We start from the raw sequence: 27,867 nt of genomic DNA on the forward strand, positions 1-27,867 counted from the left end.
AGAATAATCCAAAATGTTGTGTTTTTGAGCCATCGCAGTGAATTCTCCATCTGTCTATTAGAAAAACGACATCCCTCCCTAACATGGGTGGGACAGGCGTCAGATTGGCCATATGCTGGATTTTCAGTTGGTTCAGTTTTCTTGGTTGTTTTTGGTTTTGAAGAAGAAAAATGGGGTAGCTCAGTGGTTAAGACCGGTACCCCATGTGCAGAGACATCATGGTTACAAGTTCAACTCCACACCTGGCAGATTGTACTTAATTCCTATATATTGTTAGATATGAACACAGATAATTTATTCTGAAAGTCTGTAAAATATCCATTATGCAATATGCTACACACTGTGATAAAGCAGTATCTACTATACATGCAATCCCTTTGCCACAGTCCCATCAAACAGTTACATTTGCAGGCTTTTGCTTCTTTTTCCAGGTATAACTATTAAAACAAAATGTAAGTGTGACCCCTGCATGGAAATGACTGTGGGATACACACCTGACACGCTGTGAAAGATGCTGTTCTAGGCGTTTCCCTGCTCCAACACACCTGATTCAAATAAATGGCTCGTTATCAGGCTTCAGCAGAGCTTAGTGAGGAGCTGACCATTTGAACCAGGTGTGTTAGAGCAGGGAAACATCTGAAACATGCAGGACAGTGACTCCCCAGGACCACGCGTGAGTAGAGGTTCCCATATGGGATTGATCTACCATGACAAGTATTTGTCATGCCCTTTTCACAGCTGAATCAGTGATGAAATAATATTTAAGTGCCAGGTGAAAAAAGTGACCTTGTCTGTACTACTTCAAGTGGAGGTCTGAAGGGTTATTTAGATTTCATTGCTTCTTTTCAAATAGAAAGGAATCAGGTATAATTCTGACTTTAATCAGTATCTGTTCAGTTTTAATCTTTATTAAAACCTTATGTTCAGTTATAGAACAGTACTACCAGTTACTGTACAGAAAACTCATAAAAATGAAGTGAGACCGCTCTCTGCTGGTAGAAAACTTTAACTGCAGTATAATACAAAATATTTTTTTTAACATGGATCTTGGAACACCATTTAAGTTGACCATTTACTGAACCGTGACATTTGTGCTCAGTAATGACATATTTTGCACTTGAAGAGCAGCAAATCTTTGCCATAAATAAAATCATTACACATTTTATAAACATGTATTTATCTTTATTGGCCAGAGAAAATCAGCTCAGACAAGGACACCATATTGTTTCAGAACGTCCGTGTACTTTGCAATCTTGCTCTCGACGTTCTTCTCTGCCACCTTTGTCAGCTTGATCGACGTCTTTTTCTTGGAGTATCGGAGCTTAGCCTTTTCCTTTCTCTTCTCCTCCAAGGTGGCTGTGATGGCCTGGTACTTCCAGCCGACCTCGTGTGCCAGACGGCCCAGGAGGGCGAACTAAAGAGGGATAAATGAGTCGGGGAGATAACATTTAGTTATTTTATACTGAACAAGGTGTTGCCTTCCAGTTCAGAGGTTTTATATTTAAGGCTTCGTTTTGTCGCACAACTTGCTCTCGACTCAACTCAGCAATCAGATCCGTTAGGTTTGTCTCATCAATAGATCAGTTTCGAGATAAAGACTCATCACCGTTAAGGAGGAACTGTTGTGGTAGCAAAACTTAAAACTTTTTGATTTGATTCATATTTTCCAATATTAGTCAAGTCAGCTCTACAATAGAAGCCAAAAGCATCTTTGATCTTATGAAGTTAGACCAAATATTAGACACTCACCTTGCGAGTGGGCTTCAGGCGCACAACCTTAAGAGCAGCTGGGACAACCATGCGCTTCCTCTGTGAAACAAAAATTCAGTGTCAGACAAAGAATAAGAGGACACTTTAATGTGACCACTATGCATTTAGTGACGGCATGTCTCAGTAGTTAGTTTGTTTTTTTCAGAGGTCGTTCAAACAAGGTAGGTAAGGAATTGTATGACATCACAGACAGCCAAGGTGAAGCTGCAGGGGAACATGAATTTGCAGCCTATTGTCAACAACCAAGATCATCACCTTGTCATAGGGTGGGGGGATGCCATCGAACACCTTCAGCCTCTCCAGCGCAGCCTGGCCCCTCTTGGTTTTGTGGGGCAACATGCCTGGTTGGCAAAGAAACAATTCAGTTTAAAACTGTACAAAACAACCACTATGCTCATTCAATTGTTTTCATTTGTCCAAGCACAAGTGTACACACGCTACTCAACTCAGCAATCAGATCCGATAAAGGTTTGTCTCATCAATAGATGATCAGCTTCGGGATAAAGTGCTCATCACTGTCAAGTACGGAACAAATCGTGCTGGAGCAAAAATTAAATAACCTCTGATTAAACCATTGACTTATAACAGATCACTGGTTTTCTCTATAATCATGGCTGTAGCAAATAAGTGCTCAACAGCCATTAATTCCTCATAGTGTATATAAATAAAATATTTAGAATGAACGTAGAATCTATCCAAGTACGTGAGGAATTTTGTATTTTAACCAGACGTTAAAATACAAGTTTATCAAGAGATGTGCAACATTCACCTCTGACGGTCCTCCAGAAGATCCTGCTGGGAGCTCTGAAGTGGTACGGTCCACGAGAGGGGTTGGTGTTCATCCTTTTACGCAGGAAAGAAAGATACTTCACTGTAGAAGAGCACATGACAGAAGAACGTATGAGCAAGTTGTCTACCTCCAAGACACTTGGAAGTAGTGCCCATTGCTTCAGTAAGTAACTATGTCTCAGATGGTAGTGCATGTACAGTATTCTCATGGTCAGTCAAACTCAAAAAAACAGTGAGGGATCATCATTGACAAGCACTTTTAAATAAATGTCAGAGAAAACGCCCTACTTACGCTTGTTGCGATAGAAGTTGCCAGAGATGTTAATGCCTTCACATCTTACGACCACCACTTTGTGTCCTACAATAATTAAAAAATATATTAGTTTGTCACATTACAAACACAGTTTATCCACTCGTTTGTATGTAGTCTCAGATGGTAGTGCATGTAAGTTTTCTCATGGCTGTTAAACTCAAGCATAGAAAGAGCATCATAGACAAATGGCAGGCTACACAGTTATGTTTCTGTAGGACACTGAGCTCACGTAGCCAACAAACAGCTTTAATATAGAATATATACCAACTCACCTAGGAGGACCTGTTTAGCCACAAGGGCAGCAAGCCGACCGAGTAGATGGCCCCTGCCATCAAGCAGCAGAACCTAGACATGACATATTGTTGTTAAGGACAAACACTCGGTTGCTAGACATTGGTTTATTAATGTCGGTGAAGTTACACACGTGTCGAGAGCCATCACTGATTAAGGCCGCATGGACTTGGGTAACTCACGTTAGCTTAGCGACAAAGTATGCCAATACGTTACGTGTCGTAAACTACGGCACACTTGTGATAACAACCTACAGGTACATTACACAACTAAAACAAATCCGTCCTTGCGCCCGTCATAAGAAGAAAAGTGTGTGTAATAACAGAAGCCAGCGCGCTAACACCGTTGACTTGGTGAGGAAGCTGCCATGATAGCGACATGCCTCCACGGCTAGTGTTAGCCGTCTCAAACGTTTTTAAAATCCAGCCGTAAATCAAACGCTGAACAAATCGACGGTTACACAAAGTACACCCATGTTCATCGCCGATACAATGCGCGTTAAAACGAACTATTTAAGCGAATTAAACGGCATAACAAGAATATATGATTCCGGAGCAGTTGCCCACCTTATTGAACCGGTCCGCCATGATGTGCGAAAAGAAAGAGACACGGGGCTGCCCGCCGTAAGAGGCAGGGGCAGGCGGAAGTGACGACACATACGCGATTACTTTGTCTCGCGAGATGTGACTGCAGCAATGAACAAACAACATGAGCAGAATGTAAAGATGTAATAACAGTGATAATGTTTATTGTGGGTAAATATAACTATATAATTCTCAACATTTATGTTATTTCTTTTTGGAATATAATCCCTTTATTTTCATTGCATGTGACATTACACAGACAATTTGGTGTCTCACGGAACGAGAACAACATATTCACACTCCCACACAAACAATAGATCATAAATAATGTATAAACAAGTAAACATATCAAACAGATCAAAAGTGACAAGGTGCCCGTTATTGCATTTCCATGCTTCACCTTACTTTTATGGTATTTTATAAAACACCAAAATAATTCTTATCCAAAAAGTATATTTACACCTGCACACTTGCATTTAATGTTTCTATTTTTATTTCATTGCTTTTAATTGTCATTGTCCGTTCAATTCCAGTACATCAACACAGACTGTGGGGGGCAAACATCTGTTGCATGAAGGAAAATGGCAAGCTATTGTGATGCAGTTGTTTATTAATACATATAGAATTAGACACTTGCATTTTTTTTACTATATCATTGTCATTCATGTCAGCGAACGCCTCAGGACGAGACCCTCTGTATCCATCTCGTAGTTCGCAGTACAGCCATAAATACACCTCAACCAACGTCTGTGTGACTATTATAGACATATTTTGTGATAAGGGATCTCACAAATTTGTCCTCATCCCATACTTCTTGCTTTAATATTTAAAGTCTTTTCAAATTAAGTCAGTACATGAGATGAATATAGATATATTAAGAGCAGCAACAGTTGATATATTTCCAGGGAAAGCACAAGCGCTGAGCATTAATGGCTGTCGAAACAGGTCATTCATTTGATTACACCTGTGAACAAACAATGTCTGTCATGACGACAAGGCCCATGGGCTGTGATTAGATTTGGTTTAATCAGTGCTCAAATCCATTTGACAAGTTTCATAAAGTAATTTACAAGAGACAAACTTATGCAGCAATTTTATTTATACAATAAGTATACTGTTGACATTTGAAGAATACAAATGTTTAGATCGCTCAAGTTGGCTTTTTGCCAACTACAAATGGGATAAAATTGAAACGGTATACAACTTTAATCACAATAGAAACTATAGTTACATAACTTTCAAGTGCTTAAAGCACAATCAACCACACATTCACAGCCCAAAGAGTGCATGCAACAGTCTCAGAACTGAGAAACTAGAAGAAATTCAACTCCATTGTGCCAGTCAATCTCGCACTGTGGACGTTCAATTCCTTAATGGTGGTCCCTCAATGCAGCCAGCGGCTCCTGCTCTAAACGCCCTGTGTGCAGATGAACAGGAATGTCATCAGGTGACAAAAAAAAAAAAAAAAGCATACATGGGGAAAGGTGACAAGTAAATGGACAACAATTTTAGTTTAAATTGCAGGAAGGTGTTTTACCTGGTTGGGCAATTTCTAATGTGATGAAGGTCTGACGTGAGGTCTCCAGCCTCACCATGTATGGTTAGCTGTGACTGACAGCACCACTGAGAACCGTCCGGCCGGCTTCAGACGCACTACCTTAAGAGCAGCTGGGACAACCATGCTCTTCCCCTGAGAGACAAAGATTCAGTGTCAGACAGAATAAAAACAAACTTGTGTGAACACTTTGCGACGACATGTCTCAGTAGTTATATTTGCTTTTTTCAGAGGTCATTCAAACAAGGTAGGTAAGGAATTGTATGACATCACAGACAGCTGAAATTAACCACGTAGGGGCTGCAAGGGAACATGGCATTGCAGCCTATTGTTATCAACCAAGTGTATTACCTTTTCATAGGGTCAGGGGATGCCATCAAACACCTTCAGCCTCTCCAGCGCAGCCTGGCCCCTCTTGGTTTTGTGGGGCAACATGCCTGTTAGCAAAGAAACAATTCAGTTTAAAAATCTGCAAAACCACCACTATGCTCATTCAATTTTTTATTTGTCCAAGCACAAGTGCCTTCCAGTTCAGAGGTTTTATGTTTAAAGCTTCGTTTTAACGCACAACTTGCTCTCAACTCAGCAATCAGATCCGTTAGGCTTGTCTCATCAATAGATCAGTTTTGGGATAAAGACTCATCACTGTTAAGGAGGAACTGTTGTGGTAGCAAAACTTAAACTTATTGATTTGATTCATATTTTCCAATATTAGTCAAGTCAGCTCTACAATAGAAGCCAAAAGCATCTTTGATCTTAGGAAGTTAGACTAAATATTAGACGCTCACCTTGCGAGTGGGCTTCAGACGCACAACCTTAAGAGCAGCTGGGACAACCATGCGCTTCCTCTGTGAAACAAAAATTCAGTGTCAGACAAAAAATAAGAGGATACTTTAATGTGACCACTATGCATTTAGTGACGGCATGTCTCAGTAGTTAGTTGTTTTTTTCAGAGGTCGTTCAAACAAGGTAGGTAAGGAATTGTATGACATCACAGACAGCCAAGGTGAAACTGCAGGGGAACATGGATTTGCAGCCTATTGTCAACAACCAAGATCATCACCTTGTCATAGGGTGGGGGGATGCCATCGAACACCTTCAGCCTCTCCAGCGCAGCCTGGCCCCTCTTGGTTTTATGGGGCAACATGCCTGGTTGGCAAAGAAACAATACAGTTTAAAACTCTGCAAAACCACCACTATGCTAATTCAATTGTTTATTTGTCCAAGCACAAGTGTACACACGCTACTCAACTCAGCAATCAGATCCGATAAAGGTTTGTCTCATCAATAGATGATCAGCTTCAGGATAAAGTGCTCATCACTGTCAAGTACGGAACAAATTGTGCTGGAGCAAACAATCAACTGAACCCCACCATTTCAATACAGGTGGCGCTTGTATGGTGCAGTTACAAGATGACAAAATAACTTTTGACAGCCAAAAATAAAACTATAGTGCGAATAGTGTTGACTTTCATTACAGATAAGCAGCGATTTCTTTTTAGATTTAAGATGTGAAAACTCTTGTATTTTAGCAAGAAGTTTCTTTATCAAGAGATTATGCAACATTCACCTCTGGTCGTCCTCCAGAAGATCCTGCTGGGCGCTCTGAAGTCCACGAGGGGTTATGTTCATCTTTCGACGCAGGAAAGCGAGATAATTCACTGTAGACAAGCACATGATAGAAGAACGTATGAGTAAGTCGTCCACCTCCAAGACACTTGGAAGTAGTGCCCATTACTACAGTAAGTGACGATGTCTCAGATGGTAGTGCATGTACAGTATTCTCATGGTCAGTCAAACTCAAAAAAATATCGTGTGGGATCATCATTGACAATCACTTTAAAATAAAAGCCACAGTGAAAACGCCCCTACTTACGCTTGTTGCGATAGAAGTTGCCAGAGATGTTGATCCCTTCACATCCCATAACGACCACATGGTGTCCTACAAGGCATAAAAAACCCATCAAGTTTCCCACATTACAAAACACTTGTTTTGTGTATTGACTCATTTGTATCTCGTCTCAGATGTTACTACGTGCACGTTTTCAGAAGTAGACAAGTGTGGATAAGAACTGAAGTCATGATAGCGACATGACAAAGCTAGTGCTAGCCATCTCGAACATTTTTAAGATCCCGCCGTAAATCAGACGCCGAACAAAACACAAAGTAAACCCGTGTGTGTGTATCGCCGACAAAACCGACTCTTTACTCGCATTAAATAGCAGAAATGTAAACGCAAAGTATGACTTCGGAGCGGCTGCGTACCTCACTGAAACAGTCCGCCATGATGTGTGAAAGGAAAGAGACGCGGGGCTGCACGCCTTAAGTAGCAGGGGGAAGCGGAAGTGACGACACATACACTGATTTCTTTGTCTCGCGAGATGTGTATGTTGTAATGAGCAACCATAATGAGCAGAATGTAAATATGTAATAATATTGATAATGTGATGTTTATTGAGGATAAATAAACATAAATAATTCACAACATCGCTTTTATTATTGGAATAGTATCACTTTATTTTCATTGCATGTGACAAAACGAAATTTGAAGTCTGTTTTACGTTTCTTTGATAGGTATTTTATAAACACTGAAATCATTTTAAATTATAAAAAGGTATACACCTGTATATTTATTGTATGTTTCTATTTTCAGTTTATTACATTTTAGGGTCATTGTCCTTTTTTCCATTCATAATTTTTTCCATTATATCAATGCTCATACTGTGAGGGGAGAGAAAGCAAAAAGCTGTTGCTTTTGCGTTAAGGAAAATGGCAAGGTATTGTGTTTTGATGCAGTTGTTTTTATTTCATTTTTTAGAAATAGATATTTATAAAAGGCGACACAATACTGTATGTGCAGTTCTTACAAAATCATTGTCATTGTGTCAGCAAATACCTCAGGGCCCCATTTTTGATAACAGTAAACTCACTAATGTCTGTCATTGAGTCTTCTAATTCATGTTGCTTTCACATTTAAGTCCTTTATCAAAAGGGTACTGACTTGATGATTTAAATATATAGGTATTTTAACAGAAGCAGCAACATTTGTTGAGGTTTTGCCAGGGAAAGTACAGGAGTTACTATGACATTAACAATGGCTCTGAATGAATTCATTTGATTGAGGATTACTTACACCTGTGCTTTTACAACTATGACCAAACAAAATCCATTTCAGAAGTTTCATTAAGTCTTTTACAAAAAAAGAAAAACACTTTCATGCAACAGCACTTTATTTATACAAGTAGGAAAGTATGCTGTTGACATTTGAAGCATGCGAGTATTTAGATTGTTGGACTTTGGCCTTTTGCCTGCTACATACAGCATACTTGCCGTTGTCTACTACAAAAAAGTTGAAAAACGGTGTACAACTTTGATCACAATGTGCAATGGAAACTGATCGTTTCATAGCTTTAATAGCTTTCAAGTGCTTACAGCACAATCAACCACACATTCACGAATGGCCCAAAGACAGTGCATGCAACAATCTCAGTCGTTCTCAGAACAGTGAGAAAAACTGAGAGAACTCAGTCGTCGTGCTTCAGCTTCCTGATCTTTCCCTTGTGCCGGTCGATCTCGCGCTGTAGACGTTCAATCTCCTTCTTCTGGTGTTCTATTTCATCATGGTGGTGCTGCCTCAACGCAGCCAGCTGCTCCTGCTCCAAGCGCCTTGTGTGAAGAAATGTCGACAGGTGGCAACAGAAAAGAGAAATGGGGACAGTAAGAAAGTCACAATACAAATAATAAAAGGGTGACTTGTTTAAAAATAAATACACACCTAAAGTGCATCTCCTCCTCAGCAGCTTGTTTTTTCCCAAAGGCTCCACCTGCCTGTCTGACCGCTCCTCCACCTCCACCACCTTTTCCTGCACCGCTACCCAGCTCACCCAGCTGAGCAATCCATAAAAGGAAAGGTTTAGTTCAAAATATTCAACAAAATGAAAGCCTTATGATTACTTTACTGTAAAGTTAATCCCTTTTTGTTATCAAGACAATGTCGATGTGTTTTTCACAAGGTCAAATAACCTGAATATCACATACACAGATTTATATTTGCATAGTTGGACCCCGGGTTTATTGTGAAAACCCTGCCAAACCTGAAGGTCAACAGTCAAGTTTATTTCACAGTGGTGGGGCACAGACAGGGCTTCTTTTGTTTGTCAAGAGATTACAGGGGGAAAAGTGACTAGAATAGGCTGGAAAGTGTTTGTCCAGACACAATACAACCAAAGCAAACCTATTTATGCTGAAGAGAAGAGCATGATTGTTTTGGTTAAAATGGCCTAAGAGGCAGCTACAGGTGAATTTTTTGATGTTCATAGACATTGTTTTAAATTCACAAGACTGACCTAGAATTACATACAGACGCAAATATCTGGCCTGTAAAGTCACAAAGCATGTCTCTGTTGTCATTAAGTCAAACTTCACAATAACAGCATTAGCTGACACCATTCTTCAAATGATTCACACACGTGCACTCATTTAATTTTAATCAAGTGAAATAACGACAGGAGGCTGTTTTACCTGGTCGGATGAGTTTCTCATCTGTGTGGTGATGAAAGTCCTGATGTGAGGTCTCAGAAGCCTCGCCATGTTTGTGTCTCGCTCAGGTTAGCTGTGACTGACAGCAGCACCGCTCAGAATCGTCCTTGTCCTCAACAAAAATACCACAGGACGGCGCCATTATAGCAAGACGTGGGGGTGACGACACGAGCACCACAGCGGTTCTCCGGGGAAACTAGAGTTGAATAACAATTTACGTCACGTTTATTTTGCGTATTTAATTCGCCGCTAATGTGCCATTTACACGTAAAGTGACAGATTCAAAATAATACAATTAAAAAGCACAGTGTCCCTTTTAATAATGGTACAATCTCAAAAATGGCACGATACCGCACGTTCATAACGGAGCTCCTGACCTTGTTATTGGACGCTAATTTTTCTGGTTTATTAATCAATTCTTAACATGCACTTGTTCACTTCCACACCTGGAATTAATTATGCATGAATAAAAAATATACCATACTATCACGTGTTATGGGGTATTAGTGGATTTTTTCCCTTTACAAAAAGATTGATCATACATTTGTGCTATGAAACCCACACTTTTCATACGCAATATATAGAATTTCTGTTTGTAATATTCACCCAGGGGACATTATAACACAATATAAAATAAACCTTGTTTACCATTAACCATGTTTTCCTCAAGAAAAGACCACGTTTTTATCAAAAGAAAATATGCATTTACATGAGGTACAAACATATTATACACTGAAACACAGGACACCAGTCCATCATAAGAACACATATCTCATGTATTACTTACCCATATGGTTTTCACGTTTTCCAATTAATTGTCCCCCTCTACTACAAAAACAAGTGCCCAGAATTAGAGTAATGCTTTTAAGGAATTTATTCAACGCTGCAAATGAAGTATACAATCCCCTCTTCCAACAAACCAATCGCTTTCCAGGTAACTCTGCATTCAAACCGGCCCAAAATCTGAGAGAAGAAACTAAAAAAAAAAAAAACACCATATGAACTTAAAATTTCAATCCACAGTCAACAGTTTTTTTTTTTACAATTCACTTAACACATCAATACTCTACTCTGCGAAGTTACATATATACAGATATGGTTGCACCGTTTGTGGCAAGCATGTGCTTTAGAAAAAGTAAAACAATCCCCCCATGCATGTAAAACTGAAGTGTAACCTAATCTCAAATAAAACTTTCGGCACCGCCATTCATTAACATTTCAATTACCCGAAAAAAAGGCAATATTTTGAGGCATTCACTTTTTTGTTTTCAGTGTAATGAAGCATCTACATTGCCCCTCTGGCAAAACTGGGAATTGGACGACTGACAAAACATGTATTCTCATGAGCTTGCCCAGGGGTAATGCATTAAAAAAAGTGACAACTCAAATTCTGGCCAGTGTATCTGCAAAAAGTATCGTCAGGAGGTTTGCTACATCTGCATCCGTTTAGTGCTTCTTTTGATTACACTGGACGATCCGTTTCCCAGAACAACTCGTGTGCTCTGAACAATTAGAAGTCGTGTCTACATCACAACAGGACTACGTAGCCATGGTAAAGTGGAGGTTTTGTAAAGAACAAAATAAACTTACTCTTCCCTTTTGATTAATAATAATAATAATAATAATAATAATAATAATAATAATAATAATAAAAATCAATTGTTTTATAGCTATTACTTATAAACTAAACTAACTGCAAATGTGATCCATGTTCTGACAATAGCTTCTTGAAAATACACAATGCCCAGATGTGTTCCCTCTCAACATGTGCATATAAAGTGTCTTGAAAGAAAGAGCAGAGACTCCAGGAAAGGCTTTTGATTTTCTAGGCTGCCTTGTCTTGATATGTTCTGGTTTTGTTAAAAAAAAAAGTGTAAAAGGGGAAAACAATGGAAAGATCAGCAAAAAAATTAAAAACTACAATCAAGATAAAATAATAAGAGGGACTGCAGCTGGGTAAAGAAAGACCAGGGTGCATTACAGGGCCAGAAGTGGTTTGCGGAGGCCCTTTGGAGGAGACAGCGATCGCTTCTCCCCCTTCCAGCGGCGTCAGTCCTGCTTGACGTTGCCAAGCGCCCTGAGGCGTTCCAGGAGGGGAGGGTGGGAATAGTGCCACATGGAGAACAACCAGTCAGCCACGGGGAAGCCAAGGTTGTCCTTGTTAAGCTTGATGAGGGCAGAGTAGAGCTCAGAGGCTTTGCCCATACGCTGAGCAAACGCATCCGCCTGGAACTCAAACCTGCGACTCAAAACCGTAAGACAGAAGGACAGGAGCTGCAACCAAACACAGAAATAAAGGTTTGTGAGTATTAGACAAATGGAAAACAGTGTTGTTTCTAGGATCTACTGTTTATAGACTCATAGCCACCTCATTGTACGGGGAGAAGATGAACTGGAAGATAATCATCAAGCCTATTAATGTGGGTTGGCTTTCATTGAAGCCAAAAGCTACAAACAGCTCTTTGCGTCCAATAAGAACAGCAAACAGGAAAAAGCACAGGAAGGAATTCATCTGTAGAAACAAGAGTTGACCAAGGTTACTTGCATATTAACCTAAAAAAAACTGGAGGACTGAAAAGCAAATGTTTCTAAAACTTAATGACATCCTAACCTGACTGATGACCATATTCTTTACAGTGTGGCCAAGCTTCCAGTGGCCGAGCTCATGACCGAGGACAGCGAGGATCTCTGGGTTGTTGCAACCTTGTTTCTTGTTCTGTAGGAAAAATAAAATTAGAAAATGACACACAACACAAGACCATTGAGGCAGCTTGTTATACAGATATGGACTTCTCTGAGTGATGTTCATGGCGATATGACCTTTGGCTTGGCTTTGGCTTCGTCTGACGTTTCGTCACTCTCTGGCTGCTCAGGCTGTGGCTCTCCGGCCTTGTTGAGTGGCGAGTAGTCTTCCAGCAACGTGTCAAACAGCACAATGCGCTTGTTTTTAAAGAACCCATAGAAGTATGCGTTGCTGTGCGATGAGCGCTTGGAACCTGAAAATACAGAGGACATTCAAGACAGTTAAAGACCTGCCGTATAGGAACTTAAATCCATGAACTGATATGCCGAGGTCAGATGTTACTTTACCTTCCACAACATAAACCTTTGTGAGGGGGAAGCTTATACTCTGGGCCATAGCCTCAATGTCAGTCTTCAACTCTCCTTCAGGTAACAAGGTGAACTTGTCAAACAGCGGAGCTATGTAATCAGCATAGATGGTGACAAGTATCTGTGAACATAAGAGAAGAGATGTATCCAGATGAATGGATAAACAGAGCATAACTAACTATGCTGTGATGTGTAGACATGCACTAACCAGAGAGACCGCCAGAGTAAAGAGCCAGGCATAGATAAAAAAGTAGTCTCCGCCAATCTTGATGATGTACAGGAGCAGTGAGGTCACAGGCAGCAGGATACACTGGGTCACAACAAACTTCTTGACAGCATCTCTGAGGAAGAACCCCAACGTCTGAGAGGGAGAGCAGACCATAATGTAAGCAAAGACAACTGTGAACAACTGAGGGAGCGCAATCCGTCGGGAATATATCATTGATAATCACACTGGACTGCAGATGTGGCTGTGAGGGTTTAGTTTTCACAACCATTAAATCACGCTGACAACAAAAACACACACAAAGGTCTTCAGAGGGTGAGGGTTGACGCGTCAGTGTACCTGCTGATTAAAGCCGTGCTTCTCCTCAATGACAAACGTGTTGTACAAACTCCACGGAAGTCCCGTGAAGGCACTGAACAGGGTGGCGAGGGTCAGAAACACAAGGGACTGGGTGATCTCGTAATCCGACCCAAATCCAAAGCGGGTAATCACCGTGCCAGCGACGCCCCACAGCAACGGGATTCCACCAAAGAGCAAGATCAACTAAAATATGGACAAAAACATTTGAGGAACATTTGAAATATTTGCTCAAACCTGAACCCTCCATGTAACGTAAATGGCAGAGCACTTGTGCTCAAACTTGTAACACATTCGTACCGTGCCCTCAGTTTCAGAGTAGAGTCCAGACCAAAAGCTGAAGTTGCTTTTATCCAGCTGATAGAGACGCGACTTCTCAAATGTCGTAGAATCGATGATCTTGCCCAGCTCCTGCGGCACATGACTTGTCGATCTGTATATCCTTCTCTGCACAGCAGAATAATCAGGGGGTTAAATTATGGAATAGTTTAAGAGATGAAGTGAAAACATAAATCAGTTCAAAAGAAGACACACAATATACAATCTAAATAAACATAAGAATGAAGAACAGCAGTTTCATCTAGGACTGTGATGAAAATGGTCAAAGCCAAGACGTACTTGTGTGTTGCACTGAGAACATTGTATAAAATAATGTAAATATAGTAGTTAGTTACAGTTCTACACTCATCTTATTCAGCAAATACAATTATAAACATGGACTAACATGACCATAATATCTGATAAATAAACAAAATATTTTTTTCATGTTGTAATGTAGGCACCATTTTGAAGTCATTACTACAACTGTCCTTCATCAAGTTAAAAACTGTTCCACAACTCAAAATATTTTGACGAGTAACGGTTGTCTTACCTGTCTGTAAGAAAGGTACGCCTCCCATAGATACACTGTCCATGAAAACACCAAAACAGCATAAAATATCTTCTCTGCCACCGGGAGATCAAATATACTTTCAACCATGTTTGCTCTGTTGTTTGTCTACGTCAAATTAAACAGGCTCGGCTGGCTAACGCCAACGGTAGCGTTACCCTAGCCGCACTGGTAGCCTGAGGCTAGCAGTTGCTTAGCTTCTGCTCTACACACTTCACAGAAAACACACTGTAGATTAAATTACGGGGGGGAGTGTTAAAAGCGTTAAATCGTCAGGCACGAAATCGCGTTAACTCTGAAGTCTCTGCATCCAGTTTCCATTCCCGCGTCGAGGCTTTTATCGCAAATATCTTTCCATTCATATGAGGATGTGCGAGCCCTGTCGGCGTAGTGTCGCAACGAATTCCACCCCTAATGAAACATCGACTATAACGTTAAAGTTCCGCGTTCCAGGAACTCACTCCCAAGTCAGCCGAAGTGTACGTCATAACGCACAGCCCTTTCATCCCCCATAATGTACACATTAAAAAAATAGTCGCAATAAAGAATAAACCAGCCAACAAATGTGTTTTGGTGAAAATAAAATGTGGGACTGAAGAGCGGTGCTGGAGAAACACTTCCTTATTTTCAATGAATGGGTCAACAGACACTGACCTCACACAATGGTTATAATAGCTCTGGATTTTTTCATTAGTTTTGGTTTTTATTTAGTTTTTACTTTGTTTTTAAAATTAGTGTTAAGAGTGGTTTTGCTAGTTGTCGTTGTTTGTAAATGTTTAGTTCAGTTTTTTTTAATTAATTTCAGTGTTTTGGGGTAATATGGAGCATGCATGATGCAAAAAGGTCATAAGTATTGTGTCACAAAAACCAGACAAAAACTATTAGTCCTTTATCAATCCCCTAAATCCCAAAAGGTGCCACTGTAATAAAAATATATTACAGCAAATGAACATCCATCTCTGAATCAACTATTACCATCTAGCCAATTAGCCTGAAGTGCAAAATGTGAATATACATTTTATTTACTTCATAACCTGTGCGGTCAGTTAAACTAGTGTATTTAAGTGAAAACACAAGGCAAACCTAGTAAGCCTTTTGGACTTCCTTAGGACCCTGGGTAGTAAGTCTATACACGGCAAATACAGCTATTGAATATGAGATCAAACATGTACAAGAAGTTATGCAACTTTCACTATTAATGAGTACTCAGTACTGATGTAATAATAATCCTCCATCATATTTGAAAATATAAATCTTTTAACAGCAAAGTTTTAGCCAGTAAAATGACATTGATTGCACAACTTTTACCACATAAATCATGTTTTATTGAGTCTGTCTTTGTTCTGCCACAATGTTGTGTTTATAAAGGACATGCACCTAATATAGCAAAACATATCCCCAAAATGTAATTTCACAGTGCCTTTATGAACATGAAAAGAAAAAAAATCAATCAATTACAGAACTAAAAAAGACAGCAGGTTTCAGGAACTAAGTTGTTTTATTAGAAAGTGTTACATACATGTCTGCCAACATATGTCTACTGCATCCCAACACTGATTAAATATAAACTGAGATGAAAAACCTCTGTACATATCCCTTTTTAAGACCTTTGCAGTGAGGGAATTATTTTCAGTCACATTTTCACACAAGTAGTCATTGCAATATGCTACTGTCCATTCCTAACATTGTGAAAACCTGTACATTTCAATATATACACATGCCATTTTGAGTTAAACAGTGTTATCTGAATACCTTCATTAAAAAAAACAATCTACTGGGATGTGATGTGTACTTGTATTGTAAATTGGGCTAGATTTGATAATGCTTCAGTTTGGTAACTTAAAAAAACAAACCACAACAAAAACATAATACTATCATTTTGGGACAAAGAAAAATACTGTTACACAGTCTGTGACAATGCAGCGTAATTTGTAATTGGCATGTTAAGAAGGTGCTCAGTTTAACTAACTACCGAGAAGCAGTTTGCTGTTGTCTGATGGGAAGAGTTCAGGCAAGGTGGTGGTGCATACAGGTCTCCCCAGGACCACCACAGGTCTGAGGTACTGCAGCTGTTTAATGGCCAGGTCCCCACACCCAGCCAGAGCTTTGTCCAGGATGGACTTCAAGTTTTGGACTGAAGTGAAGTTCCCAGTCATCATGTGGGGCTCCTGTAGTGGAGTATGAGTGCTTCTGCTGCGTGTGAGAGAGATCCCGAGCTGCTTGTTCTCCTTAACTGAACAACTGTGCCTGTAAGTGTCTCTCCGCTTCGCTACCTCAGTGCTTTTGTCTTTTGGAGTGGTGTCTTGTATGAACTTGAGAAATGAGGACTCAAATCCCATAGGCTTATAACCCCCAATGTCAAAAGAGCGTGGAGATGGGTTACAAGGCAGTGGCTCTTTCACGTTTGACGGCTGCTCGGACAGTTCATTTTTCCGTTTCAGTGGCTGACGAACAGAAGGAGTGGGTGTTGTTGCTGACGGGTTTAAATTCTTGCCACAGTCCTTGTTGCTCAACGTGTCTTGGAAGCCCTCTTCAGTGGTAAAGCGCAGTGAGCATGGTGGCGAGAGGTCAACAGTGACGGTACGTAGCAGAGGTTTGATTTTATCTAAGCTTAGTCTCTCCTCCTGTTTGTGATTGACGTGTGTCGCTGCAGCAGAGTCTTCGGCGTGTCCAGCTGTGTTCGCTTCACTGTACAGCACTTCATCTGCACCAACAAGGACACCATTCCTCTCAACCAGTGGCAGCTCCTCCTCTGGAAATCCCAGGGGATCCGGAGCATCCTCGTCCTGTGTTTCAGACTTGATAGAGTGCAGGCTCACGGGTGCAGACTGTCCCCCTGTGTTGTCTGGCTCTGCCTGATACTCCATTTTTCTAACCCCTTTAGGATTAGATGCTCCTGCCACAGTGGGTCTGGCGGACTTCCTCTGAATCAGTTCCTCCAGCTGCTCAGCATTAAAAACAAGGTTTTTCTTAAAAATGTCTTCCACATGCATGCGATGAACTGTCCTATAGTGGCGCTGCAGACTATTAATGTAAGAGACAACAGAATCGCAGTCCTGAATCATACATGGGTAGGCCTCTGGGGGGCTGCGATCTTGGCACATCTGTAGTGCTTCTTCATGAGATCGGAGGACAAAATGGCTGAAATTATATCTTGTCGGTTTCTTTTTTTTCACCACTGTTTCCTCCGGGTTCTGCTCGCCCGTTTCTTTTGACTCAGGGGTCGTCAGTTCAGACTCAGATTCTGACTTCTCAGCCTCTGCAGTGGGTGAACCAGGTTCTTCTTTCTCAGGACTCTGTGGTGTAACGATCAGCTTCTTTTGGCATCCAGTCGGGGACTTTTTGTGAGTGCTCTGCAGACGTACAACCAGTGAATCGTAGTAATCGCTGTGACTGTAAAGTGTGTGTTTTTTCAGTGCATCATCATGGCTAAATACTTTTGTGCAGCCTTCATACTTGCACTTTAATAGCTCTGGTGGCTGAGAATGGGAGTCTCGTGTGTGACGCATTAAGCTGCTTTTAAGGTGGTATGAAGCCAAACAGTGTGCAAAGAGACATTTATATTGGGGCTGAGGCTCATCTGAGGTTGGGAGAGGCCTTTTCTTGGCAGGCTCTTTCCTGACGTCTGGACTGTGATGCACCTCAATTTCTTGTTCTAACAAGAGCTGAGAGCGGTTGTAATGATGCACCAACTGGAGATGGCGCACCAGGCCTCCCTGGGTTGAAAAAGCTGCATCACAGCTTTTTGCTACACAATGAAAGGGCTTACTGAATTTATCCAATATATAGCAGAGATTACCTTTGGCTACCAGACGTCTTGTTCTGACCTGTTGCGTCGACTTATCAACACCTTCTTCTTTCAGCTCCCCCTCTTCTTTTTTACACTCTGCTTTGTCTTCTCTTTCCTCTTCGCATAAAGACAGATTATCACAGTTTTGTCCATTTTCACTGATCGTTGTGGTTGGGTTTTTTCTTTCCGGTTGGCGTTGCAAATTAGGCCTCACTTTCTTCCAAATCTTGTTTCCCGGCGATGCACAGCTTAATTTGTCAACTAAACTCTTAGACAATTTATGTGCTTGAAGATAGTGGGCCAGTAACACATTTTTTTGTCTATGACTCTTGGAACAGAGGTGGCAAACGTAAGGCTTAAAAGATGTTGTTTTCAAAGACGTCATTCTTTTCGCCTGTTCCATGGTGCGGCCATGTTTGGTGCTGTAGTGTCGCTTTAAGCTGTAACTCTGGGCAGTTCTGAAGCCACAATCCTTTAACTCACAGACATATGGCTTTGCATTGGCTAATGATTCTTCACTTGCCGACACTTCTTCAGCTTTGACGGTTACTTTTTCATCATCAGGCAGATGTAGAGGTCTCTTATGAATCAACACAACAGGAGTCTTTGACATGATTGCCTCATGAAGAGATGTTTGCGATGTATTGGTCTCTGAGGTGGACTGAGGGGACTCCTTCAGCTCACTGTTAGGGGCTGAGGAATTAAGGTTCAGTTTACCGAGTCCAATAAGAATCTCTTTTAAAGCATCATTTTTTGTTTGAAGACTTGAAGAGTTTGTTTCATCATCTGTGGGATAAGTGGATGCTTCCTGTTCCTCTGTAGGTGTAGATGGGGTTGAGAGGTGATTTTCCTCCTTCTCCTCATTGTCTGGATCAGTTTCAGCCTTTACTCTTTTGAGCTTTGTGCCATGTTCTTTGTCATGTTTGTGTTCTTTGTTCTCCAGTTTAAGATGTTCTGCATGGGCACACTTCAGATGCCTCTGAACGTCTCTGGCTCTGGAGAAAGTCATGCCACATTTCTCAAACCCACAGGTGAACTTACTTCCATCAAAACACACGGCCACCAAGGTCATTGTCGCTTTTGGTTCTTTGCCATCAGATGCTTGAGAAAAAGAGGCATCAGTCACTGCTGAAGCTTTAAGGACACTTCCATTTACAACCTCTTCAGAAGTAACACACTTATTAAGGCAGACTGGCCCTTCAGTTGAAGTCTTAAGAAGCTTACGCTTTGCCTTCCTCTGAGCTTCAAAGTCCTTTTCAGAGAAGGTTATGTTGTGTGTGGATAAATGCTTAATGAATTCCTTTTTGGATAAATAAAACTTTGTACATTCAGCGGTGCAGCAGGTATACGCCGCGTCTCTGAAATGCTGAGCCTCATGGTGATAGACTTGTCCTAAGTCAGAGCAAGTGACATAACAGCCTTTGAGCTCACACTGGAAGTTGAGCTGATAGCCGTGGGTCTGTTTGTGTATGACAAGTTCATTGGAAGTTTTAAACTGAGCACCACAACCAGAAACTACACACATGTACGGCAGCTCACAATAGTGAATTTTACGATGTTTGCGGTGATGGTAATTTGAGGCAAAATGACGCCGACAATACAGACATTTCTCACGCTTGTCCCTCATCTGATGAAAATGTTTGACATTCTCGTCCCCTTTATGCTCTGACTTTAAGTGGACATACAAGTACTTGGAATGTTTAAAGATTCGTGTGCACCCAGTTCCTGGACAAGGATACTCATCCCGGTTCTGGAGCTTGAAGTGCTGGTTGATGTAATCGAACGTTATGTGTTCGTCATCATCCACATGCTTCTCTTTCACAGTTGTGGCTTGCTGTACAATGTGCTGCAGCACATCTGGGTCGTTTGTGGATTTGTAATAGAGCATTAAAGAAGGGTCGACAGTGATCTCGCCCGGCTCAACTTCATCATCCTCATCTACCTGATTCTGCACAGTCTCTTTCTTTATGTCGTTAATGTGAGGATGCGTTTCACTATGCACATGTTCTTTCAAATGAGTGACCAGCTTCTTTCTGCTCTCAAACTTTTCCGAGCACAATGGGCAGGGGTGGCAGTCGTCCGTTGCATGTCGCTTGGAGTGGTGAACAATCTGGGAGTCAGAGACAGACCGCTTACAAATGCGACAACGAAACGTGTGGCTCTCTGTCTCCGATTCGCCTTGAAGTTCCGACAAGTTAGAAAGCTGCTTTTTATTCTGCCCCTCGAGACCATACACACTTCCATTTATCTCCTGCTGCTCAATTTCGACTTTCATTGCCACTTCCTGCTGTTCATGTTTAACATTTTCTTGTTTGTTTGCCACCTCATTGTCTTCCCCTTCTGACTCAGGCATTAATCCAAGAAGGGAGACGCAGTGATACTTCAGAGTTTTCCAGTCCCAGAATTCAGGGTCAAAAGGCCAATATGCTTTTAGTGCAAGTAACAACTCACAGCGTAGCGAGTTGGGAATGACTTCATTGTCTTGGTCATTCTTTTGGTCTGGACGTGAATAGAGCTCCTCTAGAGAGGCAAAGACCTCCTGACTGGGGCCAAGCAGGAACTCGGTGAGTTGGCAGGCACGCAACACTTCGAGGTCATTGGGTAGAAGACAGGACACCGTCTTACAGACAGACGTCCTTGTGTCTGAGTCTTCCTGCTTTGGTAGTCGAAGAGCTTTTACACACAGTTCCACTGAGGAAGGTACGCTCAGGTCCTCGGCCTAAAGAGAGAATAAAATGTCATTAGCCACAAGTTAGATCTCCAAAATCTATTTACATTTGAAGATCTATTTCCCCTAGTGATTTGAAATATCTAATAATTCTCATACTACAAATCTGATTAAGTATTTATACGAATAAAGTTGTGCCCTCCTTTTGTCCAGAAGGACATGGTACTGGACTTGAAAACAAGCCATTTCCATGTTGCCCAGCTCTACCAAAAATCCACACCATAATTTGTGTACTCAAGCAGTTTAGACAGAGCAATACCAGTTTGGCAAGTTCTATCTGAAAACCTTACTATTCAAACAATAGTAATCTTGTATTTAAAATGTTTTACCATTTTCCATTGTTCCATTATAACAGAGAAATATTTTTAGTACAATAATTGTGTGAATTTAGTAGGTGTAACCACTGTGTACAGACTAAAAAAATCTTTCTGTTTTCTACAGATTGCTGACTGATGTGGTCATCAACAGGAAGAGTTAAGTGTTTCATTTCAAATACATGGCCCTAACTGTAATTTTATTATAACAATACAAAAATTACAAATATAGCACAATTTGGAGAGTAACACTCACCTCTGCCTGAATCACACGGACCAGGTAAAGCAAATGGTGGACAGTTTTGGCAATGGCACCGAGCTGAAGGCATCTTTCCAGAAGAGAGAGCAATGAGGGGTCAAGCCTCCTCTGGAGTTTACTCCACAACAGAGTCAACTCCCTTTAATGAGAGAGAGAAAAAAAATAGCATAAAATTAAAAACACACCACCGACCAAAAAAAACAAGTAAATGTGTACTAAGCCATATATGACCACTACTAAAAATGTGTAAGCATCAATAATTTAACATTTGACGGTAGTTGGACCCATTAACTCACCAAGAGCAGTAAAGACTCTGCTGCTGAAGCTGATGAGTCAGGAAGGTCGTGCACAAGATAAAGGCTGTATTCTCCTCGCCCTCCGTCTCCAAATTACATGTGATCTCCAATACGTCTTTGCAGTCAAGTCTGGAAATCTGTTTGGACAGTAAACGCACCGGTAAATGATCAAAGAAACCAGTAAAACGACATAATTTTTATTATTTTAATTTGAGAAAGAAAAGGTGTGGCTTGTCATTCCTGTGACATTTGAAACATGACTGTGCCAAATGAATCATCAGGATTATGTCATCGGCATGGACATAGAAACCACATTCATACACATAAAACATAATTATAGTGCTGATTTGAAGGGATTCCGTTCACTTTCACCGTTACACCTAAAAGTATGACTGAATCCCTGTACCCTGTATGAATCTTATTCAACTGAAAATAGAATATAAAAAAATTGAGATCGCTTAGTAAGTACTTTAACGAATATTAGAAAGGGTTACAGCTTCTTTAAATGTTTACTTTGCTTCTAGGAATTTATCGGTATACACCTTTAATCCTGCTCCTTTTTTAAACATAGTTCTTTATTTTTTATGCGTTTTACCATATTTTCTATGTTCAAAATAAAGTAATTCATTCATTCATATACATTTCGATCAATGGCCTACTGACAATAGAAGCTCTGATCTGATATGAGGCAAAAACAAATCTAAATTGCACCACTGTACCATTATTACAGCTGTAAGAACTGACAAACCGCACACAGAAATATCTGAAATAAAGGGGGTTGTAATACCTCCATGATGGCTTCTTCACTGGGCAGCAGGTGACAAAGCAGGGAAACGTATGTTTGTCGAAAAGTAGCTTGGTTGGAGACGGCGCTGCATTCACTGCACGCTTTAGCCAGCACCACAGCCTTGGCAACTTCGCCCATCTTTTCCAGATGTTTCACTCGCATCTCCATGAAGCCCTCTCCTTCCAGAATGATGTAAGCATTTACTGGAGACACAATTCAAACTATTAGCAATCAGTGACATGGCAAATGTGGAAGTAAGCACTTTAATGAAAGCCTGGGGCTTCCACCTCAGATAAGTGAAGTGGACTCACAACCTTCTTCTGGGTTGGTAAGCTGACCAGTGAGAAGGGAAGTAAGGACTGGGTTGCTCCATGCACCTCCCTCTCCTGTGATCTGGAGTAAAGCTTGGAGGTCCGTGCTGCCATACTGTAACAAGGTATCATGGGCATTCTGCAACAAACACATAATAAAACACATTAAAAAAAAGTAGACACAAATGTAATTGCATACCAAATGAAGCCAAAGGAAGTAGGCCATGTTTTTTTCCTCAAAAGAGGCAGCAGTGGTAAACTACGCTATTATTCACGATACATTTTTACAGAACTCAAAAAACGCATTTGGTTCATTCGACCTCATTCACAACTTTAATTGTACTCTTACTTCCTGTGTGGAGCGACTTCCAAAAGGACGACAGACTGTAAGCAGGATTTCTGCAGGAAACCAGACATAAAGCCAAAAGGCTCAGTCTGGGTTTTATCAGACCAGACAATCATACCAGCACAGCTCTTTTTTTTTACTCCAATCTGGCATTCATGTGTTTTCTGCCACTCGGCTCAGAACAAGATGATCACACCAGTCATCACCTTGGTACCGAGTGTGGCTATATAAACAACTTATTTCTATAGGCCTGCAACATAACGTGACAAGATTTGAAGGGGTGTAAATATTTCCTAGAAAAGCATTGTATTGTATGCACCAGTTCTGCTGAGCTTGGACATTTATGAACCCTTGACAACATCTGCAAATTACCATGAGCAGGCAAATGTCCTCACGATGTTGGTTTTGAACCAAAATGTGTCCAAACAAATCATAATTGTTAAGTCCTGATCACCTACTCACCTGAACAGAGTGGTGGAACTGAACCCAGGCTTCATACGGGATTTCATTCTCAGGCACCGACAGCAGCAGTTCAAAACAGCTCCTTTGAAAGAAATGAAAACAGAGCACATCCTCTGTGAATTGTGACAATAACACTCTATTTTTTAACACAATCACATCTAAAACTTGAAAAGACGAAGATATGTCCTAAGTAAATTATGTCAGTGATTGTTGTGATGGTGAGAACAATCTCTCTGAAGCTCTACATGTTTTTTTTTTAAGAGTCAACCTTCATCTTATCACACTAAACGTGTCAAACATTCTTGTTTGAAAATGGCTGAAACGTGGTGAAATCTATGTTCTTTTTTTGATAGAGTCCATCACATGTGCCAGTAGTTAATTTTAAACACCAGTCACTATTTATAGATGCCTCACATTAGATTTTCTGTTTGCTGAATACACAGCTTCCTTTTCTTGGGAGAAGAGCTAAAGAATAACAATGTAGGATGATAGTGATAGTGATAGTGCCTGCTGTTAATGGCTCAGCTTTGGCACGGGGTGAATTAGACACAACAGTCATTAACTAATCCAAGGTTGAAGCCAGGGCTAAAACGTTGTGTTCATTCCTTACCCTAAACATAAATAATAGAACTGAGAGAGGATTATTTCAGACAGACCATGTGTCTTCCCAACCCAAACTGTCACCTTCGAGGAATGATCGTCACTCTACTTCTACTCTTCACTGTGCTTCATAAACCTGGATCCCATGGATGCTTGAATTTGTCCCTCGTGCTTATAACTCTCATAGATAGTTGTTTGGTTACTTACAAAGCTAGTCTCTTCAAAACAAGGGCCACTTTGTCCGATTCTGCAGTGAGGTGGGATCGCGCTGCAGCAAAGCAGTTAATGGACAGACAGTAGACCTCCAGAAGAGGGAGACCGTGCTCCATGGAGTTCCTGTTCCCAGCATAGTGAATCAGTGCCTGGAAACACACATACAAATTTCACAACGTAAAAAAAAAGAAGTTTAAAAAATAGGTTGCAAGTATAAATACTTGCGATCAGAGACGATCAGATGTGAACATTTGTCTGGAGAAAAAAGGGTTTTCCACCTGGGAAGACAGTCTAGACCTGACTGTCCCAACTGACACTCCATCTGGTGTGAGAAACTCTTGATTGGGCCCGAGGGTACGTCATTGTATATAATAGTGAGTCAACACAGATGAGAAGCCAAGAGGATGCCTAAATCCAAATATGACGACAAGTTTGAGTCCATTCTTTCATTCAACAAATGACACTACCATTAAGTAAAATATGCATCCAATTCCCAGTGTTACATGCATCTAATATTGTCTTAACGTCAAATCATTTTAAAACAGAGTGTCACCTGTGTGCATCTAGATGTGTACATGCACAACAGTTTAGTTGCGATCAACATCCCAGGAGTCTTATTTGTGAGGCGGCAGTAGCCTTGTTGGTTTGTGCTCGTGTCTACAAACGGCACTAAATTAATTCCCCGCAGTCCTAAAAATAAGGCACACTCTCAGAGGAAGTCAAGAATAAGACCTAAACCCTAGAGACTCCTATCAGTGCACTAATTACAACTGAACTACTTCCGATTGAAACAGAAAGTCAAAGCCCATACAGTTTTTTTTTTTATATATCAACCCAAAACTAAATTACCCAGAGAGGACTTGGACTGGTTTACATTTTTCAGCACGGATGATGCTGAGGTGAATATTATTCAGTTCACAGTCCTGTGTGTGCACAAGTAAATGACCCATAAAAAGGCCTCTCCACAAAAAAAAAAAAAAAAAAGTAATTCTCAAGTAGACATAAAGGAAAAAAAGAGATTCATTTGCTAATGATATACTCTCCTCTACAGTCCACTTTGGCTAGAAAGAAGAGGTTAAACTAGCAACTGTATAGCTGATTAATTTGATAATCTGCCAAATGTGTTCTCCACAACTTGGTAAATGCTGCCAAGTGCCCAAAGACTTTTTTATTTTTATTCAAAGCTTTATTTAGAAAGTTTATTTGTAAAAAATGTAAGTGCACAGCAGCACAGACACAAAATGCCGTTTGGAGAGACACACCAACAGTGCTGTTCTGCAAATTCTCATTAAATTATGCAAATACATCCGTCATTTGTATTTATTAAAATGTCACATTTTATCAGATGTAGGACCAAGACTACATACACACCAAGCATGTCTAAAATGTTTCCCAAACCATTTGCATCACATAATCAGCCCAATTTCTAATAATTCTACACATCTTTCGATATTGGGTTTTATTTTAGAGTTGATGATTTGCTCATTTGGTGCACATTTGCACATCTGTTTCTAGTTTTAAAAACCAGAGCCATTAATGTGGTTAGTTCAAATTCAATGACCACATTTCGTGCTTCGCTTTGAATACGAAAGTGCAAATGAATAGTTTGGTGCAAATAACACAACTGTAATTGATGTTATTCATAGTGTTACACCTGTATCAACAATAGGGCCAGCCCTGGGTGGAACTCTACTGGAAAGTCCAGTGGAAAGCTCCCCTGACAGTTCATTGCAGTTTGGCCCCCTAGTGATTCCCTGACACACTCACTGTATTTGTTTTATGTACTCAAATGATATTCAATATCCACTTAAGTCTGCACCTACACCAATAGTGACGGATACACTACAATAGAAATACAGAGTTTGAAAGATAGAACACGTGCATCTATATGCAAATGCATATGACAGTTTATAGTCGCACCAGCTGGGGCCAACAACCTAAGGTAAACACACAACGAAGCCACCCCGCCCCACACACATGCAATCCTGCATAATATGCTAAATGTGGCATAGTCATGGGCATGTAATCACAGGATGCGTCGACTGGATTTTTTTAAATTTAAACAGAAGATTCAGATCAAACAATCACAGCAACGTAGGTGACGCGAGATTGCTGTGCAACTTCAGGCAATAAAGGGTGGACATATCACTCAGCCAATGTAATAAATACAGTCCCTGACACAAAATAATGTGCATACGCTCATAATAAGACATACACAACAAACTTAGGCAGCTACGAAGCGGGGCCAACAGCGACAGCTGCGGTTTATCTTATCTTGCTGCGAGAAAAAAACAATTTGGGGTAAGCTAAGGCTGAGTAAGCTAACATTAGCTTCGATGTGTCATGTACACACGCGCGCGCGCACGCACACACACGTACACATTACCTGGCAGAAGTTGTCGCAGTACTCCGCGGAAGACGTTAGGGATATTTGTTGTTGCTTCAGTACGTCCTCGAAGGCTCTCAGTGTGGCCAGCAGGGTTTCAATTGCCACCAGAGTGTCCTCGGCCGTATCCAGGGCCCGGTCGCTCCATTCGTGCTCTGGTTCGACATCGTTCGCCGCCATCTTCGCTCTCCACCACGGCGCGTATGCACTGTAGCCTGTAAACGCTGCCTTCTAGTGGCGAGTCGTTCGCGAACGAGCCGACTCAAAGAAACCGATTCTTTGTGGTGAACGAACGAGAAGAGTCGACTCCCGGAGCGGAGAGCCGAATCTTCTGACTGCCGCTCCTGCTCAGCTCTGAGCGGAATCCATGCAGGCAGGGGGCGGGACTTTAGTTGCTGGACACACCATGCGGCCAATGACATGCGAGGACAGACGAGGACAGGGGGCTGCAACCTGCGGCTCGAGAGCCACATCTGGCTCTTTGTGGGGACCTGTGATGACCTTTAATATTATCTAAGACCACCGTTGACCTTTGTACCTTTGATCTAGTTTTGATACAATTATGCGTGAATAGGTGAGAGCAGGGGTGTTCAATCACAGCCCTCAGTGAGATGTATTATTTATGGCCAGGGACGGACTTGGACTCATCTCATATTATATATATATATATATATATATATATATATAAACATATATTATTTGACTCCAGATGTGGAAAGAAAGGCATTTTTTCTTTTCATTTTCCCCCACTCCTGTGTGGCTTAGATTTGGTTACATTTCCATTAAAAATTATAATTGTGACACTTTACATGCAATATTATCTTAATTTTACAGGTCAAATGGGTTTTGTGGCACCAGATTAATTTTATTTGCGTGGAGAGGGGACAAAAATGGCTCTTTTCATTCAAGGTTGCAGACCCCTGGACTAGGATCATACCATTATGTAAAAGA

General features: G+C 40.9%; 5 protein-coding genes across 5 annotated transcripts; all 5 read right to left on the reverse strand.

The window, feature by feature from the left end:
- Positions 1–1,160: 1,160 nt before the first annotated feature.
- On the reverse strand, positions 1,161–3,804 carry LOC310944877 (large ribosomal subunit protein uL13). The gene is made up of 7 exons (XM_083910721.1): positions 3,730–3,804; positions 3,145–3,217; positions 2,852–2,917; positions 2,540–2,641; positions 2,026–2,111; positions 1,750–1,809; positions 1,161–1,414 (listed from the first exon to the last, which is right to left on the reverse strand). The coding sequence occupies exons 1-7, from the start codon at positions 3,748–3,750 to the stop codon at positions 1,205–1,207; spliced, it is 618 nt and encodes a 205-aa protein (XP_083766847.1). The 5' UTR covers positions 3,751–3,804; the 3' UTR covers positions 1,161–1,204.
- Positions 3,805–4,846: 1,042 nt separating this feature from the next.
- LOC310941432 (large ribosomal subunit protein uL13-like) lies at positions 4,847–7,227 on the reverse strand (the record flags this gene model as incomplete). The annotated part of the gene is made up of 7 exons (XM_083906608.1): positions 4,847–5,164; positions 5,285–5,437; positions 5,654–5,739; positions 6,091–6,150; positions 6,366–6,451; positions 6,873–6,926; positions 7,179–7,227. 5 exons carry the CDS (start codon positions 7,225–7,227, stop codon positions 5,689–5,691), a joined length of 300 nt encoding a protein of 99 aa, XP_083762734.1. The 3' UTR covers positions 4,847–5,164; positions 5,285–5,437; positions 5,654–5,688.
- Positions 7,228–7,831: 604 nt separating this feature from the next.
- atp5if1b (ATP synthase inhibitory factor subunit 1b) lies at positions 7,832–9,959 on the reverse strand. Its single transcript, XM_083910712.1, has 3 exons — positions 9,824–9,959; positions 9,078–9,190; positions 7,832–8,968 (listed from the first exon to the last, which is right to left on the reverse strand). Exons 1-3 carry the CDS (start codon positions 9,890–9,892, stop codon positions 8,827–8,829), a joined length of 324 nt encoding a protein of 107 aa, XP_083766838.1. The 5' UTR covers positions 9,893–9,959; the 3' UTR covers positions 7,832–8,826.
- Positions 9,960–11,890: 1,931 nt separating this feature from the next.
- zmpste24 (zinc metallopeptidase, STE24 homolog) lies at positions 11,891–14,519 on the reverse strand (the record flags this gene model as incomplete). Its single annotated transcript, XM_083885800.1, has 9 exons — positions 14,407–14,519; positions 13,836–13,982; positions 13,518–13,721; positions 13,161–13,313; positions 12,932–13,073; positions 12,662–12,837; positions 12,453–12,557; positions 12,210–12,353; positions 11,891–12,115 (listed from the first exon to the last, which is right to left on the reverse strand). The coding sequence occupies exons 1-9, from the start codon at positions 14,512–14,514 to the stop codon at positions 11,891–11,893; spliced, it is 1,404 nt and encodes a 467-aa protein (XP_083741926.1). The 5' UTR covers positions 14,515–14,519.
- A 1,331-nt stretch (positions 14,520–15,850) lies between these two features.
- rlf (RLF zinc finger) lies at positions 15,851–27,096 on the reverse strand (the record flags this gene model as incomplete). Its single annotated transcript, XM_083910764.1, has 8 exons — positions 15,851–20,933; positions 21,513–21,654; positions 21,812–21,948; positions 22,599–22,801; positions 22,913–23,048; positions 23,718–23,799; positions 24,525–24,679; positions 26,917–27,096. The coding sequence occupies 8 exons, from the start codon at positions 27,094–27,096 to the stop codon at positions 16,389–16,391; spliced, it is 5,580 nt and encodes a 1,859-aa protein (XP_083766890.1). The 3' UTR covers positions 15,851–16,388.
- Between the last annotated feature and the right edge of the window lie 771 nt (positions 27,097–27,867).

Source organism: Microchirus variegatus (genome assembly GCF_963457635.1).
Source record: "Microchirus variegatus genome assembly, chromosome: 2".
Taxonomy (NCBI): domain Eukaryota; kingdom Metazoa; phylum Chordata; class Actinopteri; order Pleuronectiformes; family Soleidae; genus Microchirus; species Microchirus variegatus.